This window comes from Salmo trutta, unplaced genomic scaffold (genome assembly GCF_901001165.1).
Source record: "Salmo trutta unplaced genomic scaffold, fSalTru1.1, whole genome shotgun sequence".
NCBI classification, from domain to species: Eukaryota; Metazoa; Chordata; class Actinopteri; order Salmoniformes; family Salmonidae; genus Salmo; species Salmo trutta.
Window position 1 is genome coordinate 148228 of NW_021822297.1, and position 20821 is coordinate 169048.

Sequence of the window (20821 nt, forward strand, 5' to 3'; positions counted from 1 at the left end):
ACACTAAGTCGACTGTGCCTTTAAACAGCTTGGAAAATTCCAGAAAATTATGTCATGGCTTTAGAAGCTTCTGATAGGCTAACTGACATCATTTGAGTCAATTGGAGGTGTACCTGTGGATGTATTTCAAAGCCTACCTTCAAACTCAGTGTCTCTTTGCTTGACATTATGGGAAAATCAAAAGAAATCAGCCAAGACCTCAGAAAGAAAATTGTCGACCTCCACAAGTCTGGTTCATCCTTGGGAGCAATTTCCAAACGCCTGAAGGTACCACGTTCATCTGTACAAACAATAGTACGCAAGTATAAACACCATGGGACCATGCAGCCGTCATACCGCTCAGGAAGGAGACGCGTTCTGTCTCCTAGAGATGAACGTACTCTTCTCCTCTGCTCCCTACCCTCCTCCCTACCATCCCCTCTCCTTCATAGTCTCCCTCTCCTCTCCTCCCCTTCATAGTCTCCCTCTCCTCTCCTCCCTCTCCTCTCCTTCCTAGTCTCCCTCTCCTCTCTCCTTCCTAGCCTCCCTCTCCTCTCCTCCCTCTCCTCTCCTTCCTAGTCTCCCTCTACTCTCTCCTTCCTAGTCTCCCTCTCCTCTCTCCTTCCTAGCCTCCCTCTCCTCAGTGGTTAGAGGCAGGTAGCCCAGTGGTTAGAGACAGGTAGCCCAGTGGTTAGAGGCAGGTAGCCTAGTGGTTAGAGGCAGGTAGCCTAGTGGTTAGAGGCAGGTAGCCTAGTGGTTAGAGCATTGGACTAGTAACTGAAAGGTTACTGGGTCGAATCCCCGAGCTGACAAGGTAAAAATCTGTCGTTCTGCCCCTGAACAAGGCAGTTAACCCACTGTTCCCCGGTAGGCCGTCATTGTAAATAAGAATTTGTTCTTAACTGACTTGCCTAGTTAAATAAAAATAAGGTGTGGAAACAGAAGTTATATTCTTCAAGTATCAATGGGTATATAATATATAATTAATTGTATAAGTCTAGAAATGGATGTAGCTAATGCAGATCGCCCCTTTAAACAATAAGCTCACAATACAGAGACGGTTTAAGAAAATATATTGAAGGTTTTATTCCAAAACAGTCACACTGTTGTAACACTGTAACGTGTCACTTCAGACTGAGTAAAAAAACCCGTTTCTTCTCAGGGACTTCTTCTACCAAAACTGGTAAAACTGGTTTATTAAGAACAGCTTTTTCATTAACTACTGATGTGTTCTAGGGGACATTTTGAGACCTCAAGGTGCATCAGGTACTGCTGGCATGTCCATCTTTTAGTGAGAAATTACACGGGTCCCTCAAACCATTTGTAAAGTAGAAATAGCCCACAGCTGAGATGGGCCCCTGAGATGGGCCCCGCAGAGAGACCACTAATGATTACCAAATGGTTTATAAGGACCTACATCTTATGAATGTTCTTACCAATCATTATTATTTAACCAGGTAAAACCCATTGAGGATAAAAACCTCTTTTGCGAGGGTGACCTGGCATGAAGGAAAAAGATGGAAACAGCAGCGTTTCCATAAAACATGACGGAGAAATAGAGAATACACACAAGACAAAAGTATCTCAACTTAAAGATACCAATTGAAGATTAGAAAACAAGCGCAGTTATGACAAACAGTGTTGTCGATCAGAGTGTTTAAAACACACAAGGACACCAACTCCTTTAACTTTACAATCTTCAGAAGCATATTCCAGGATGAAGGGGCATTATGGGAAAAATATGTTGTTTTCTCCCTCATCTCAGTTTCAGCCTTAGGAACCTTCAAAGAAATACTTCAAAATGTTGTTTCTAAATGTGTGAATAAGTATCTTACTAACATCTATAAATGTGGGAGTAATGATGAATAAATGAATAAACTATTTACTAATCCATTGTAAATGTTATAGTCTGTAGTGACAGAGAGACCAGTAATATGATGCTGTTTCTAAAGCAGCTGACTCAGCATGCAGCTGGAAGATGGGTATAGAAACGACTGGACTAGATTCTGTGTTCATCTCTACAAGGGAACGCAGGGCGGCTGCTCGTCTGCATCAAGACATTCTGATGCAGAGCCATATCTCACTGTGATTCTGCTTTCTATGAGTGTTCTGCTGCAGCACTGTGGGTAGCGGGAAGTGGTAGAGAACAGGGACTATAGACACTGTATTACAGTGAGGACGGAATCAGAGCTGTATTACAGTGAGGACGGAATCAGAGCTGTATTACAGTGAGGACGGAATCAGAGCTGTATTACAGTGAGGACGGAATCAGAGCTGTATTACAGTGAGGACGGAATCAGAGCTGTATTACAGTGAGGACGGAATCAGAGCTGTATTACAGTGAGGACGGAATCAGAGCTGTATTACAGTGAGGACGGAATCAGAGCTGTATTACAGTGAGGACGGAATCAGAGCTGTATTACAGTGAGGACGGGATCAGAGCTGTATTACAGTGAGGACGGAATCAGAGCTGTATTACAGTGAGGACGGAATCAGGGCTGTATTACAGTGAGGATGGAATCTGAGCTGTATTACAGTGAGGACGGAATCAGAGCTGTATTACAGTGAGGACGGAATAGAATCAGAGCTGTATTACAGTGAGGATGGAATCAGAGCTGTATTACACTGAGGACGGAATCAGAGCTGTATTACACTGAGGACGGAATCAGAGCTGTATTACAGTGAGGATGGAAGCAGAGCTGTATTACAGTGAGGACGGAATCATAGCTGTATTACAGTGAGGACGGAATCAGTGAGGATGGAATCAGAGCTGTATTAGAGTGAGGATGGAATCAGAGCTGTATTACAGTGAGGACGGAATCAGAGCTGTATTACAGTGAGGACGGAATCAGAGCTGTATTAGAGTGAGGATGGAATCAGAGCTGTATTACAGTGAGGATGGAATCAGAGCTGTATTACAGTGAGGATGGAATCAGAGCTGTATTACACTGAGGACGGAATCAGAGCTGTATTACACTGAGGACGGTATCAGAGCTGTATTACAGTGAGGACGGAATCAGTGAGGATGGAATCAGAGCTGTATTACAGTGAGGACGGAATCAGTGAGGATGGAATCAGAGCTGTATTACAGTGAGGATAGAATCAGAGCTGTATTACAGTGAGGACGGAATCAGAGCTGTATTACAGTGAGGACGGAATCAGAGCTGTATTACAGTGAGGACGGAATCAGAGCTGTATTACAGTGAGGACGGAATCAGAGCTGTATTACAGTGAGGACGGAACAGAGCTGTATTACAGTGAGGACGGAATCAGTGAGGATGGAATCAGAGCTGTATTACAGTGAGGACGGAATCAGAGCTGTATTACAGTGAGGACGGAATCAGAGCTGTATTACAGTGAGGATGGAATCAGAGCTGTATTACAGTGAGGATGGAATCAGAGCTGTATTACAGTGAGGACGGATTCAGAGCTGTATTACACTGAGGATGGAATCAGAGCTGTATTACAGTGAGGACGGAATCAGAGCTGTATTACAGTGAGGACGGAATCAGAACTGTATTACACTGAGGACGGAATCAGAGCTGTATTACAGTGAGGACGGAATCAGAGCTGTATTACAGTGAGGACGGAATCAGAGCTGTATTACACTGAGGATGGAATCTGAGCTGTATTACAGTGAGGACGGAATCAGAGCTGTATTACAGTGAGGACGGAATAGAATCAGAGCTGTATTACAGTGAGGATGGAATCAGAGCTGTATTACACTGAGGACGGAATCAGAGCTGTATTACACTGAGGACGGAATCAGAGCTGTATTACAGTGAGGATGGAATCAGAGCTGTATTACAGTGAGGACGGAATCATAGCTGTATTACAGTGAGGACGGAATCAGTGAGGATGGAATCAGAGCTGTATTAGAGTGAGGATGGAATCAGAGCTGTATTACAGTGAGGACGGAATCAGAGCTGTATTACAGTGAGGACGGAATCAGAGCTGTATTACAGTGAGGATGGAATCAGAGCTGTATTACAGTGAGGATGGAATCAGAGCTGTATTACAGTGAGGACGGATCAGAGCTGTATTACACTGAGGACGGAATCAGAGCTGTATTACACTGAGGACGGTATCAGAGCTGTATTACAGTGAGGACGGAATCAGTAAGGATGGAATCAGAGCAGTATTACAGTGAGGACGGAATCAGTGAGGATGGAATCAGAGCTGTATTACAGTGAGGATAGAATCAGAGCTGTATTACAGTGAGGACGGAATCAGATCTGTATTACAGTGAGGACGGAATCAGAGCTGTATTACAGTGAGGACGGAACAGAGCTGTATTACAGTGAGGACGGAATCAGTGAGGATGGAATCAGAGCTGTATTACAGTGAGGACGGAACCAGAGCTGTATTACAGTGAGGACGGAATCAGAGCTGTATTACAGTGAGGACGGAATCAGAGCTGTATTACAGTGAGGACGGAATCAGAGCTGTATTACACTGAGGACGGATTCAGAGCTGTATTACAGTGAGGACGGAATCAGAGCTGTATTACAGTGAGGACGGAATCAGAGCTGTATTACACTGAGGACGGAATCAGAGCTGTATTACAGTGAGGACGGAATCAGAGCTGTATTACAGTGAGGACGGAACAGAGCTGTATTACAGTGAGGACGGAATCAGTGAGGATGGAATCAGAGCTGTATTACAGTGAGGACGGAATCAGAGCTGTATTACAGTGAGGACGGAATCAGAGCTGTATTACAGTGAGGATGGAATCAGAGCTGTATTACAGTGAGGATGGAATCAGAGCTGTATTACAGTGAGGACGGATTCAGAGCTGTATTACACTGAGGATGGAATCAGAGCTGTATTACAGTGAGGACGGAATCAGAGCTGTATTACAGTGAGGACGGAATCAGAGCTGTATTACACTGAGGACGGAATCAGAGCTGTATTACAGTGAGGACGGAATCAGAGCTGTATTACAGTGAGGACGGAATCAGAGCTGTATTACACTGAGGATGGAATCTGAGCTGTATTACAGTGAGGACGGAATCAGAGCTGTATTACAGTGAGGACGGAATAGAATCAGAGCTGTATTACAGTGAGGATGGAATCAGAGCTGTATTACACTGAGGACGGAATCAGAGCTGTATTACACTGAGGACGGAATCAGAGCTGTATTACAGTGAGGATGGAATCAGAGCTGTATTACAGTGAGGACGGAATCATAGCTGTATTACAGTGAGGACGGAATCAGTGAGGATGGAATCAGAGCTGTATTAGAGTGAGGATGGAATCAGAGCTGTATTACAGTGAGGACGGAATCAGAGCTGTATTACAGTGAGGACGGAATCAGAGCTGTATTAGAGTGAGGATGGAATCAGAGCTGTATTACAGTGAGGATGGAATCAGAGCTGTATTACAGTGAGGATGGAATCAGAGCTGTATTACAGTGAGGACGGATCAGAGCTGTATTACACTGAGGATGGAATCAGAGCTGTATTACACTGAGGACGGAATCAGAGCTGTATTACACTGAGGACGGTATCAGAGCTGTATTACAGTGAGGACGGAATCAGTGAGGATGGAATCAGAGCTGTATTACAGTGAGGACGGAATCAGTGAGGATGGAATCAGAGCTGTATTACAGTGAGGATAGAATCAGAGCTGTATTACAGTGAGGACGGAATCAGAGCTGTATTACAGTGAGGACGGAATCAGAGCTGTATTACAGTGAGGACGGAATCAGAGCTGTATTACAGTGAGGACGGAATCAGAGCTGTATTACAGTGAGGACGGAACAGAGCTGTATTACAGTGAGGACGGAATCAGTGAGGATGGAATCAGAGCTGTATTACAGTGAGGACGGAATCAGAGCTGTATTACAGTGAGGACGGAAACAGAGCTGTATTACAGTGAGGATGGAATCAGAGCTGTATTACAGTGAGGATGGAATCAGAGCTGTATTACAGTGAGGACGGATTCAGAGCTGTATTACACTGAGGATGGAATCAGAGCTGTATTACAGTGAGGACGGAATCAGAGCTGTATTACAGTGAGGACGGAATCAGAGCTGTATTACACTGAGGACGGAATCAGAGCTGTATTACAGTGAGGACGGAATCAGAGCTGTATTACAGTGAGGACGGAATCAGAGCTGTATTACACTGAGGACGGAATCAGAGCTGTATTACAGTGAGGACGGAATCAGAGCTGTATTACAGTGAGGATGGAAACAGAGCTGTATTACAGTGAGGATGTGCTACTGGTCAGTGGCTGCATACAGAGGACCACAGCATAGCAACCTGTCTATCAACACTACACTGCTGTCAATGAATGAGTCGTTCCACTACATCTCCACATCTCTCCACCATGTACACCGCAGGAGAGTGGGATGAACCAGGAGGAAGCTGTACAACATCAAGGAGTCCTGAGAGGAGAGCAAAGACAAAGGCTTGATAGATGACAGGACAGTAGTGGATGTGGTCAAACATTCAGGACCACAGAATGACAATATGACTTGATTCTGTTTGTGTTTCTGACCTCCACTGAGTTGATTGTGTTTCTGACCTCCACTGAGTTGATTGTGTTTCTGACCTCCACTGAGTTGATTGTGTTTCTGACCTCCACTGAGTTGATTGTGTTTCTGACCTCCACTGAGTTGATTGTGTTTCTGACCTCCACTGAGTTGATTGTGTTTCTGACCTCCACTGAGTTGATTGTGTTTCTGACCTCCACTGAGTTGATTGTGTTTCTGACCTCCACTGAGTTGATTGTGTTTCTGACCTCCACTGAGTTGATTGTGTTTCTGACCTCCACTGAGTTGACCCATAAGGGAGCAGTGACCAGAGTGAACACTTGCATACCAACACCATGCTGGTAGGTTTTCTAATAGAGCTGTTGTACAGTGGAACCCTGCCTAAGCATCCTTTAGGACACAGAGACACAGATACAGAGACACCTTCCTCTTCACTGACCATGGCCAACGTAGCTACAACAAATCCTGACTCAACTAGTCATCACTTTGATCACTCCCATTAAATGATGTGTTCACCACTAGAGAGAGAGAGAGAGAGAGAGAGACAGAGAGAGAGTGATAGGGAAGAGGGAGAGAGAGAGAGAGGGGGAGGGAGAGAGAGAGGGAGAATGAGAGCGGGACAATGAGAGGGGAGAGAGGGAGAGAGAGAGGGAGAGGGAGGAGAGAGAGAGAGGGAGAATGAGAGGGGAGAGAGAGGGATAATGGGAGGGGAGAAAGAGGGAGAGAGAGAGGGAGGGAGAATGAGGGGGAGAATGAAAGGGGAGAGAGGGAGAATGAGAGGGTAGAGAAAGAATAGAGAAATTTAAAGCATAAATGTAAATCTAAGAGGCTGCCTGCCTCTCAGCTCAGAAAAACAAGGTCAGTTAGATGCAGTCAGTCTAACTGGGTCTCGGGCCTGTTCAAAATTCAAGCCTGTTCTTATTGATCATTAAATAATGATAGACGGACTGCTTTAAATGCAATGACAGACAGCAGCTCACAGAGACAGAGGGCTGAGAGTTCACACACACGTCTCTATGGACAGACAGTCAGACTGTAGTGGGGTTAAGGTAGGTCTCTAGGGAGAGACAGTCAGACTGTAGTGGGGTTAAGGTAGGTCTCTAAGGAGATACTGTCAGACTGTAGTTTGGTTGAGGTAGGTCTCTAAGGAGAGACAGTCAGACTGTAGTGGGGTTAAGGTAGGTCTCTAAGGAGATACTGTCAGACTGTAGTGGGGTTAAGGTAGGTCTCTAGGGAGAGACCATCAGACTGTAGTGGGGTTAAGGTAGGTCTCTAGGGAGAGACAGTCAGACTGTAGTGGGGTTAAGGTAGGTCTCTAAGGAGAGACAATCACACTGCAATGGGGTTAAGGTAGATCTCTATGGACAGACAGACAGTCAGACAGTAAAGGGGTTAAGGTAGGTCTCTAAGGAGAGACAGTCAGACTGTAGTTTGGTTAAGGTAGGTCTCTAAGGAGAGACAGTCAGACTGTAGTGGGGTTAAGGTAGATCTCTAAGGAGAGACGGACTGTAGTGGGGTTAAGGTAGGTCTCTAGGGAGAGACAGTCAGACTGTAAAGGGGTTAAGGTAGGTCTCTATGGACAGACAGTCACACTGTAATGGGGTTAAGGTAGGTCTCTAATGACAGACAGTCAGACTGTAGTTTGGTTGAGGTAGGTCTCTAAGGAGAGACAGACTGTAGTGGGGTTGAGGTAGGTCTCTAAGGAGAGACAGTCAGACTGTCTCTCTCTCCCCTCTTAACACCAATAGAGTCTGATTGACAATACTTAAAGACCTACCTTAACTACTGGGACATCTGACCTCTCCATTCTACTGTAACTACTGGGACATCTGACCTCTCCATTCTACTGGGACATCTGACCTCTCCATTCTACTGGGACATCTGACCTCTCCATTCTACTGGGACATCTGACCTCTCCATTCTACTGGGACATCTGACCTCTCCATTCTACTGGGACATCTGACCTCTCCATTCTACTGTAACTACTGGGACCATCTGACCTCTCCATTCTACTGGGACATCTGACCTCTCCATTCTACTGTAACTACTGGGACATCTGACCTCTCCATTCTACTGTAACTACTGGGACATCTGACCTCTCCATTCTACTGGGACATCTGACCTCTCCATTCTACTGTAACTACTGGGACATCTGACCTCTCCATTCTACTGTAACTACTGGGGACATCTGACCTCTCCATTTACTGTAACTACTGGGACATCTGACCTCTCCATTCTACTGGGACATCTGACCTCTCCATTATACTGTAACTACTGGCGACATCTGACCTCTCCATTCTACTGTAACTACTGGGACATCTGACCTCTCCATTCTACTGTAACTACTGGCGACATCTGACCTCTCCATTCTACTGTAACTACTGGGACATCTGACCTCTCCATTCTACTGGGACATCTGACCTCTCCATTCTACTATAACTACTGGGGACATCTGACCTCTCCATTCTACTGGGACATCTGACCTCTCCATTCTACTGTAACTACTGGGACATCTGACCTCTCCATTCTACTGTAACTACTGGGACATCTGACCTCTCCATTCTACTGTAACTACTGGGACATCTGACCTCTCCATTCTACTGTAACTACTGGGACATCTGACCTCTCCATTCTACTGTAACTACTGGGGAAATCTGACCTCTCCATTCTACTGTAACTACTGGGACATCTGACCTCTCCATTCTACTGTAACTACTGGGGACATCTGACCTCTCCATTCTACTGTAACTACTGGGGACATCTGACCTCTCCATTCTACTGTAACTACTGGGACATCTGACCTCTCCATTCTACTGGGACATCTGACCTCTCCATTCTACTGGGACATCTGACCTCTCCATTCTACTGTAACTACTGGGACATCTGACCTCTCCATTCTACTGTAACTACTGGGACCATCTGACCTCTCCATTCTACTGTAACTACTGGGACATCTGACCTCTCCATTCTACTGTAACTACTGGGACATCTGACCTCTCCATTCTACTGTAACTACTGGGACATCTGACCTCTCCATTCTACTGTAACTACTGGGGACATCTGACCTCTCCATTCTACTGTAACTACTGGGACATCTGACCTCTCCATTCTACTGTAACTACTGGGACATCTGACCTCTCCATTCTACTGTAACTACTGGACATCTGACCTCTCCATTCTACTGTAACTACTGGGACATCTGACCTCTCCATTCTACTGTAACTACTGGGGACATCTGACCTCTCCATTCTACTGTAACTACTGGGACATCTGACCTCTCCATTCTGCTGGGACATCTGACCTCTCCATTCTACTATAACTACTGGCGACATCTGACCTCTCCATTCTACTGGGACATCTGACCTCTCCATTCTACTGGGACATCTGACCTCTCCATTCTACTGTAACTACTGGGACATCTGACCTCTCCATTCTACTGTAACTACTGGGGACATCTGACCTCTCCATTCTACTGGGACATCTGACCTCTCCATTATACTGTAACTACTGGGGACATCTGACCTCTCCATTCTACTGTAACTACTGGGACATCTGACCTCTCCATTCTACTATAACTACTGGGACATCTGACCTCTCCATTCTACTGTAACTACTGGGACATCTGACCTCTCCATTCTACTGTAACTACTGGGACATCTGACCTCTCCATTCTACTGTAACTACTGGGACATCTGACCCTCCATTCTACTGGACATCTGACCTCTCATTCTACTGTAACTACTGGGACATCTGACCTCTCCATTCTACTGTAACTACTGGGACATCTGACCTCTCCATTCTACTGTAACTACTGGGGACATCTGACCTCTCCATTCTACTGTAACTACTGGGACATCTGACCTCTCCATTCTACTGTAACTACTGGGACATCTGACCTCTCCATTCTACTGTAACTACTGGGACATCTGACCTCTCCATTCTACTGTAACTACTGGGACATCTGACCTCTCCATTCTACTGTAACTACTGGGACATCTGACCTCTCCATTCTACTGTAACTACTGGCGACATCTGACCTCTCCATTCTACTGTAACTACTGGGACGTCTGACCTCTCCATTCTACTGTAACTACTGGGGACATCTGACCTCTCCATTCTACTGGGACATCTGACCTCTCCATTCTACTGTAACTACTGGGACGTCTGACCTCTCCATTCTACTGTAACTACTGGGGACATCTGACCTCTCCATTCTACTGGGACATCTGACCTCTCCATTCTACTGTAACTACTGGGGACATCTGACCTCTCCATTCTACTGTAACTACTGGGGACATCTGACCTCTCCATTCTACTGTAACTACTGGGACATCTGACCTCTCCATTCTACTGTAACTACTGGGGACATCTGACCTCTCCATTCTACTGTAACTACTGGTACATCTGACCTCTCCATTCTACTGTAACTACTGGGACATCTGACCTCTCCATTATACTGTAACTACTGGGGACATCTGACCTCTCCATTCTACTGTAACTACTGGCGACATCTGACCTCTCCATTCTACTGTAACTACTGGGACATCTGACCTCTCCATTATACTGTAACTACTGGGGACATCTGACCTCTCCATTCTACTGTAACTACTGGGACATCTGACCTCTCCATTCTACTGTAACTACTGGGACATCTGACCTCTCCATTCTACTGTAACTACTGGGGACATCTGACCTCTCCATTCTACTGTAACTACTGGGACATCTGACCTCTCCATTCTACTGTAACTACTGGGACATCTGACCTCTCCATTATACTGTAACTACTGGGGACATCTGACCTCTCCATTCTACTGTAAACTACTGGGGACATCTGACCTCTCCATTCTACTGTACTACTGGGACATCTGACCTCTCCATTCTACTGTAACTACTGGGACATCTGACCTCTCCATTCTACTGTAACTACTGGGACATCTGACCTCTCCATTCTACTGTAACTACTGGGACATCTGACCTCTCCATTCTACTGTAACTACTGGGACATCTGACCTCTCCATTCTACTGTAACTACTGGGACATCTGACCTCTCCATTCTACTGTAACTACTGGGACATCTGACCTCTCCATTCTACTGTAACTACTGGGACATCTGACCTCTCCATTCTACTGTAACTACTGGGACATCTGACCTCTCCATTCTACTGTAACTACTGGGACATCTGACCTCTCCATTCTACTGTAACTACTGGGGACATCTGACCTCTCCATTCTACTGTAACTACTGGGACATCTGACCTCTCCATTCTACTGTAACTACTGGGACATCTGACCTCTCCATTCTACTGTAACTACTGGGGACATCTGACCTCTCCATTCTACTGTAACTACTGGGACATCTGACCTCTCCATTCTACTGGGACATCTGACCTCTCCATTCTACTGTAACTACTGGGACATCTGACCTCTCCATTCTACTGTAACTACTGGGACATCTGACCTCTCCATTCTACTGTAACTACTGGGACATCTGACCTCTCCATTCTACTGTAACTACTGGGACATCTGACCTCTCCATTCTACTGTAACTACTGGGACATCTGACCCTCTCCATTCTACTGTAACTACTGGGACATCTGACCTCTCCATTCTACTGTAACTACTGGGACATCTGACCTCTCCATTCTACTGTAACTACTGGGACATCTGACCTCTCCATTCTACTGTAACTACTGGGGACATCTGACCTCTCCCTTTGTAACCATCTACTCTCCATTCTACTGTAACTACTGGGACATCTGACCTCTCCATTCTACTGTAAACTACTGGGACATCTGACCTCTCCATTCTACTGTAACTACTGGGACATCTGACCTCTCCATTCTACTGTAACTACTGGGACATCTGACCTCTCCATTCTACTGTAACTACTGGGACATCTGACCTCTCCATTCTACTGTAACTACTGGGGACATCTGACCTCTCCATTCTACTGTAACTACTGGGACATCTGACCTCTCCATTCTACTGTAACTACAGGGGACATCTGACCTCTCCATTCTACTGTAACTACTGGGACATCTGACCTCTCCATTCTACTGTAACTACTGGGACATCTGACCTCTCCATTCTACTGTAACTACTGGGACATCTGACCTCTCCATTCTACTGTAACTACTGGGACATCTGACCTCTCCATTCTACTGTAACTACTGGGGACATCTGACCTCTCCATTCTACTGTAACTACTGGGACATCTGACCTCTCCATTCTACTGTAACTACTGGGACATCTGACCTCTCCATTCTACTGTAACTACTGGGACACCTGACCTCTCCATTCTACTGTAACTACTGGGACATCTGACCTCTCCATTCTACTGTAACTACTGGGACCATCTGACCTCTCCATTCTACTGGGACATCTGACCTCTCCATTCTACTGTAACTACTGGGACATCTGACCTCTCCATTCTACTGTAACTACTGGGACATCTGACCTCTCCATTCTACTGGGACATCTGACCTCTCCATTCTACTGTAACTACTGGGACATCTGACCTCTCCATTCTACTGTAACTACTGGGACATCTGACCTCTCCATTCTACTGGGACATCTGACCTCTCCATTCTACTGGGACATCTGACCTCTCCATTCTACTGTAACTACTGGGACATCTGACCTCTCCATTCTACTGTAACTACTGGGGACATCTGACCTCTCCATTCTACTGTAACTACTGGGACATCTGACCTCTCCATTCTACTGTAACTACTGGGACATCTGACCTCTCCATTCTACTGGGACATCTGACCTCTCCATTCTACTGTAACTACTGGGACATCTGACCTCTCCATTCTACTGTAACTACTGGGACATCTGACCTCTCCATTCTACTGGGACATCTGACCTCTCCATTCTACTGGGACATCTGACCTCTCCATTCTACTGTAACTACTGGGACATCTGACCTCTCCATTCTACTGTAACTACTGGGGACATCTGACCTCTCCATTCTACTGTAACTACTGGGACATCTGACCTCTCCATTCTACTGTAACTACTGGGACATCTGACCTCTCCATTCTACTGTAACTACTGGGACATCTGACCTCTCCATTCTACTATAACTTCAAATCCCATAATATTCCGTATCCCGGAATTCCGATCACATTTAGTAATCCATATTCCAGTTGTCCTTTGGTTTGGTCTGCAACCTACAGTACATCCATTGTCAAATCACCCCAACTGTGTACATATAGTATGCGTCCTTGCCAAGGTCCCCACATTCCTGCCACGTTCCTACCGTCAGCCTCATGTAATGGATGAGTGCCTGTCGCGGCGGGCGGGGCGTCGTCAGGATGACAGCACAGTTACAGAATGACTTATCAGTGACTTAATTGTCTCAGAGTTCCAGCTGAGAGGATGATTGGCTCGGCCTCAGTATCACAGAACCAGTGTCCCAAAATGGAAGCCTGTTCCCTATATAGAGCACTATTTTAGACCACAGCCCTATAGGAGCCAATAGGACATAGTGTACCATTTGGGACGCACAAAGAGAATCCACTGATTAGATAACTCACAGAGAACCTGCATGGGTCTGGCTTTAGGAACGATGTCTGTATTAGGTGACAGATCTCACACACGCACACGGAACACACACACGCACGCACACGGAACACACACACACGGAACACACACACACACGGAACACACACACACACACGGAACACACACACACACACGGAACACACACACACACGGAACACACACACACACGGAACACACACACACGGAACACACACACACGAAACACACACACACACGGAACACACACGCACACGGAACACACACGCACACGGAACACACACACACACACGGAACACACACACGCACACGGAACACACACACACGCACACACACACGGAACACACACACACGGAACACACACACACGGAACACACACACACGGAACACACACACACACACGGAACACACACACACACGCACGCACACGGAACACACACACGGAACACACACACGGAACACACACACACACGGAACACACACACACACGGAACACACACACACACGCACACGGAACACACACACACACGGAACACACACACACACGGAACCCACACACACACGGAACCCACACACACACGGAACACACACGCACACAGAACACAGACACACACGGAACACACACACACACGGAACACACACACACACGGAACACACACACACACGGAACACACACGGAACACACACGCACACGGAACACACACACGGAACACACACACACACACACACACACACACACACACACGGAACACACACACACACGGAACACACACGCACACGGAACACACACACACACACGGAACACACACACACACACGGAACACACACACACACACGGAACACACACACACACACACACGGAACACACACACACACGGAACACACACACACACGGAACACACACACACACGGAACACACACACACACGGAACACACACACACACGGAACACACACACAAACACGCTGAAATATGACATAGCCAGGCTAATAAAGCAGATGAAAGCGGTGAGGGAGATCAAGGGAACCTTTGGAGTGAATCTACATGAAGCTGTGTGAGTCTAGGGATGACTCACTCAGAACAAGGTTTCCATCGCTCTGTGATGCTGCGGATGGAAGTTGATGTTGCAGAGGGACAATTAGGGTTGAACAATTCTAGAAACTTTGTCGAAAGTTTCCCGTTTTTTCTCTCTCAGAAATCCTGGTTGTCAGATTCCCAGACACAGGAGAGAAGGGAAGAAGTAGGAACAGAGTTTTAGAGGTTCAGGAGGCTGGTTGGGAGGTTTGAAGAAGAGTCACTTACAATGAGAGGAGAGTCTCTGCCCATGGAGATGACTGTTCTGTTGACTGTCCTCAGGAGCTTCTCCATGATGATCTGGACATGCCACTGAGTAGGACCCTGGACACACAAGATGGAGGAGGAGGAGGAGGTGGAGGAGGAGGAGGAGGACAAGAGATTAGGTTGATATTTCACTGAGGAAATCGATAGACACAGAATGTTTTCAACAGTGTATGTTGAGATTTATAAAACTGGCTAGTTTGGGTCCTGGATGCTAATTGGCTGAAACAGTAGTTCAACTGTGCGTATATCAGACAATATATAACGGGTATGATGCAAAAATGCTTGTTTTATCACAAACCTCCGAGGAGCCGTACTGCTATTATAAACTGGTTACCAATGTAATTAGAGCAGGTAAAAAGAGAAATGTTTTGTCATACTCGTGGTGTACGGTCTCCGTGGTATATCAGACCGTATGCAGCGTTGTGTCTCAGAACAGCCCTTAGCCGTGGTATACGGTCTCCGTGGTATATCAGACCGTATGCAGCGTTGCGTTGTGTCTCAGAACAGCCCTTAGCCGTGGTATACGGTCTCCGTGGTATATCAGACCGTATGCAGCGTTGTGTTGTGTCTCAGAACAGCCCTTAGCCGTGGTATACGGTCTCCGTGGTATATCAGACCGTATGCAGCGTTGTGTCTCAGAACAGCCCTTAGCCGTGGTATACGGTCTCCGTGGTATATCAGACCGTATGCAGCGTTGTGTTGTGTCTCAGAACAGCCCTTAGCCGTGGTATACGGTCTCCGTGGTATATCAGACCGTATGCAGCGTTGCGTTGTGTCTCAGAACAGCCCTTAGCCGTGGTATACGGTCTCCGTGGTATATCAGACCGTATACTGCGTTGTGTTGTGTCTCAGAACAGCCCTTAGCCGTGGTATACGGTCTCCGTGGTATATCAGACCGTATGCAGCGTTGTGTTGTGTCTCAGAACAGCCCTTAGCCGTGGTATACGGTCTCCGTGGTATATCAGACCGTATGCAGCGTTGTGTCTCAGAACAGCCCTTAGCAGTGGTATACGGTCTCCGTGGTATATCAGACCGTATGCAGCGTTGTGTCTCAGAACAGCCCTTAGCAGTGGTATACGGTCTCCGTGGTATATCAGACCGTATGCAGCGTTGTGTCTCAGAACAGCCCTTAGCCGTGGTATACGGTCTCCGTGGTATATCAGACCGTATGCAGCGTTGTGTTGTGTCTCAGAACAGCCCTTAGCCGTGGTATATCAGACCGTATGCAGCGTTGTGTTGTGTCTCAGAACAGTCCTTGGCCGTGGTATATCAGACCGTATGCAGCGTTGCGTTGTGTCTCAGAACAGCCCTTAGCCGTGGTATACGGTCTCCGTGGTATATCAGACCGTATACTGCGTTGTGTTGTGTCTCAGAACAGCCCTTAGCCGTGGTATACGGTCTCCGTGGTATATCAGACCGTATGCAGCGTTGTGTCTCAGAACAGCCCTTAGCAGTGGTATACGGTCTCCGTGGTATATCAGACCGTATGCAGCGTTGTGTTGTGTCTCAGAACAGCCCTTAGCCGTGGTATATCAGACCGTATGCAGCGTTGTGTCTCAGAACAGCCCTTAGCCGTGGTATACGGTCTCCGTGGTATATCAGACCGTATGCAGCGTTGTGTTGTGTCTCAGAACAGCCCTTAGCCGTGGTATACGGTCTCCGTGGTATATCAGACCGTATGCAGCGTTGCGTTGTGTCTCAGAACAGCCCTTAGCCGTGGTATACGGTCTCCGTGGTATATCAGACCGTATGCAGCGTTGCGTTGTGTCTCAGAACAGCCCTTAGCCGTGGTATACGGTCTCCGTGGTATATCAGACCGTATACTGCGTTGTGTTGTGTCTCAGAACAGCCCTTAGCCGTGGTATACGGTCTCCGTGGTATATCAGACCGTATGCAGCGTTGTGTCTCAGAACAGCCCTTAGCAGTGGTATACGGTCTCCGTGGTATATCAGACCGTATGCAGCGTTGTGTTGTGTCTCAGAACAGCCCTTAGCCGTGGTATATCAGACCGTATGCAGCGTTGTGTCTCAGAACAGCCCTTAGCCGTGGTATACGGTCTCCGTGGTATATCAGACCGTATGCAGCGTTGTGTTGTGTCTCAGAACAGCCCTTAGCCGTGGTATACGGTCTCCGTGGTATATCAGACCGTATGCAGCGTTGCGTTGTGTCTCAGAACAGCCCTTAGCCGTGGTATACGGTCTCCGTGGTATATCAGACCGTATGCAGCGTTGCGTTGTGTCTCAGAACAGCCCTTAGCCGTGGTATACGGTCTCCGTGGTATATCAGACCGTATACTGCGTTGTGTTGTGTCTCAGAACAGCCCTTAGCCGTGGTATACGGTCTCCGTGGTATATCAGACCGTATGCAGCGTTGTGTCTCAGAACAGCCCTTAGCAGTGGTATACGGTCTCCGTGGTATATCAGACCGTATGCAGCGTTGTGTCTCAGAACAGCCCTTAGCAGTGGTATACGGTCTCCGTGGTATATCAGACCGTATGCAGCGTTGCGTTGTGTCTCAGAACAGTCCTTGGCCGTGGTATATCAGACCGTATGCAGCGTTGCGTTGTGTCTCAGAACAGTCCTTGGCCGTGGTATATCAGACCGTATGCAGCGTTGCGTTGTGTCTCAGAACAGTCCTTGGCCGTGGTATATCAGACCGTATACTGCGTTGCGTTGTGTCTCAGAACAGTCCTTAGCCGTGGTATATCAGACCGTATGCAGCGTTGTGTCTCAGAACAGCCCTTAGCCGTGGTATATTGGCCATATACCACACCTCCGCGTGCCTTATTGCTTAAATATACCACAAACCCCTGAGATGCTTTATAAATGATGATGCTAGTCATCTTTGTTGCTTTGCAAACATCCTTAACACAAATACGGAGCTATATTGTATGTTATTTTTTACAAGTATATTATTTTATACTAGTAGAACAGCTCAGAGAAAGAGATTTTGTTGAACAAGTAATACAATAAAGAAGATAGGAAGAGGGTTATGACGTGTGCTTGGGGAGGTCGTCTTCATGGAAGATCTACTTGGGGCCCATTTTCAGGCAACCTTGTTTTAGGCTAAAATGTCCTGTTACTGGGTAAAGTTCATGATGCTGTTGACCTTATTAACAAGACCCCCAGGACCAGTGGAAGCTAAATAACAAGACCCCCAGGACCAGTGGAAGCTAAATAACAAGGACCCCAGGACCAGTGGAAGCTAAATAACAAGGACCCCCAGGACCAGTGGAAGCTAAATAACAAGACCCCCAGGACCAGTGGAAGCTAAATAACAAGGACCCCCAGGACCAGTGGAAGCTAAATAACAAGACCCCCAGGACCAGTGGAAGCTAAATAACAAGACCCCCAGGACCAGTGGAAGCTAAATAACAAGGACCCCCAGGACCAGTGGAAGCTAAATAACAAGGACCTCCAGGACCAGTGGAAGCTAAATAACAAGACCCCCAGGACCAGTGGAAGCTAAATAACAAGACCCCCAAGACCAGTGGAAGCTAAATAACAAGGACCCCCAGGACCAGTGGAAGCTAAATAACAAGACCCCCAGGACCAGTGGAAGCTAAATAACAAGACCCCCAGGACCAGTGGAAGCTAAATAACAAGGACCCCCAGGACCAGTGGAAGCTAAATAGCCCCATAACATCAATGACCCACTACCATATGTTACCATAACATCAGTGATCCACCACCATATGTTACCATAACATCAGTGATCCACCACCATATGTTACCATAACATCAGTGATCCACCACCATATGTTACCATAACATCAGTGATCCACCACCATATGTTACCATAACATCAGTGATCCACCACCATATGTTACCATAACATCAGTGATCCACCACCATATGTTACCATAACATCAGTGACCCACCACCATATTTTACAGTAGGTATGAGGTACTTTTCTGCATACATGTCCTATTTTTCGACGGCGAATCCACCACTAGTGTGCGTGGCCAAAGAGCTCTATTTCCAAGTCACCTGACCATAGCAGCACCTGACGTTTACGAAGAAGCCACTGTGACATTACAGACCAATCAGATCTAATCTATTGGCATTTCTAACCCCTTCATTATCTCAGCCAATCATGGCTAGCCAGGAGGATGAAGGGCACAGCGAGCAGGGGGAGTGGGGATCTGGGCTGTCTGTGGACGAATCCATCTAAGACAGTGGCACGCTAGCTACCGCTTCCACTGCCCCAAAACCTTCAATAATTCAGTGCTATTTTCACACACACACACACACACACACACACACACGCATCACTCCATCTCCAATCTTTAAAGGTAGTATCTGATCTCTCCTCTCAATGTGTCAGGTATGACGCATGACATTATGCAATCCCAACAGGGCCCTCTCTCATGTTTCTATACCATCTCTGACGTCACTGTGCCTTTTGATTTCAGCACCGCTCTGTTGCTTTCCAAACACAATAACTAATGGAGTTCTGCGCTGAATTCATATCACATGGAGGGAATGGGTTGGGGGGAAAAAAACGATGATATTGAGTGATGGTTCTCTCTCTGTATTGAATTATGGGAACTCTGCCAATGAAACCAACTCAATTATTGAAGGAAAGATCCATGAAATAATCATTTGTTTCTGATATGGAACGGGATTACAGCAATTATATCAGAAACTCTGTAGTGCAGGACATTAATACATTCCAGAGATTAATCTAGTAGTCCCACAGCTGCTTTTCACTAGCGTGTTGTTTTTACTGGAGTGGATGGAGGAGAGTGGACTAACAGGTGATCAATATTATATTTAATACAGTGGACTAACAGGTGATCAATATTATATTTAATACAGTGGACTAACAGGTGATCAATATTATATTTAATACAGTGGACTAACAGGTGATCAATATTATATTTAATACAGTGGACTAACAGGTGATCAATATTATATTTAATACAGTGGACTAACAGGTGATCAATATTATATTTAATACAGTGGACTAACAGGTGATCAATATTATATTTAGTAGAGTGGACTAACAGGTGATCAATATTATATTTAGTAGAGTGGACTAACAGGTGATCAATATTATATTTAATACAGTGGACTAACAGGTGATCAATATTATATTTAATACAGTGGACTAACAGGTGATCAATATTATATTTAATACAGTGGACTAACAGGTGATCAATATTATATTTAATACAGTGGACTAACAGGTGATCAATATTATATTTAATACAGTGGACTAACAGGTGATCAATATTATATTTAATACAGTGGACTAACAGGTGATCAATATTATATTAATACAGTGGACTAACAGGTGATCAATATTATATTTAATACAGTGGACTAACAGGTGATCAATATTATATTAATACAGTGGACTAACAGGTGATCAATATATTATACAGTGGACTAACAGGTGATCAATATTATATTTAATACAGTGGACTAACAGGTGATCAATATTATATTTAATA

General features: G+C 46.0%; 1 protein-coding gene across 1 annotated transcript in view; it reads right to left on the minus strand.

Annotated features, from left to right (window-relative positions):
- The window catches only part of LOC115181559 (dedicator of cytokinesis protein 1-like), a 197114-nt gene that overhangs the window by 120264 nt on the left and 56029 nt on the right, over positions 1–20821 (minus strand). Inside the window, exon 9 of the mRNA XM_029743452.1 lies at positions 15325–15420. Within this exon, the coding sequence (XP_029599312.1) occupies positions 15325–15420 (96 nt within the window). The remainder of the gene's footprint in view (positions 1–15324; positions 15421–20821) is intronic.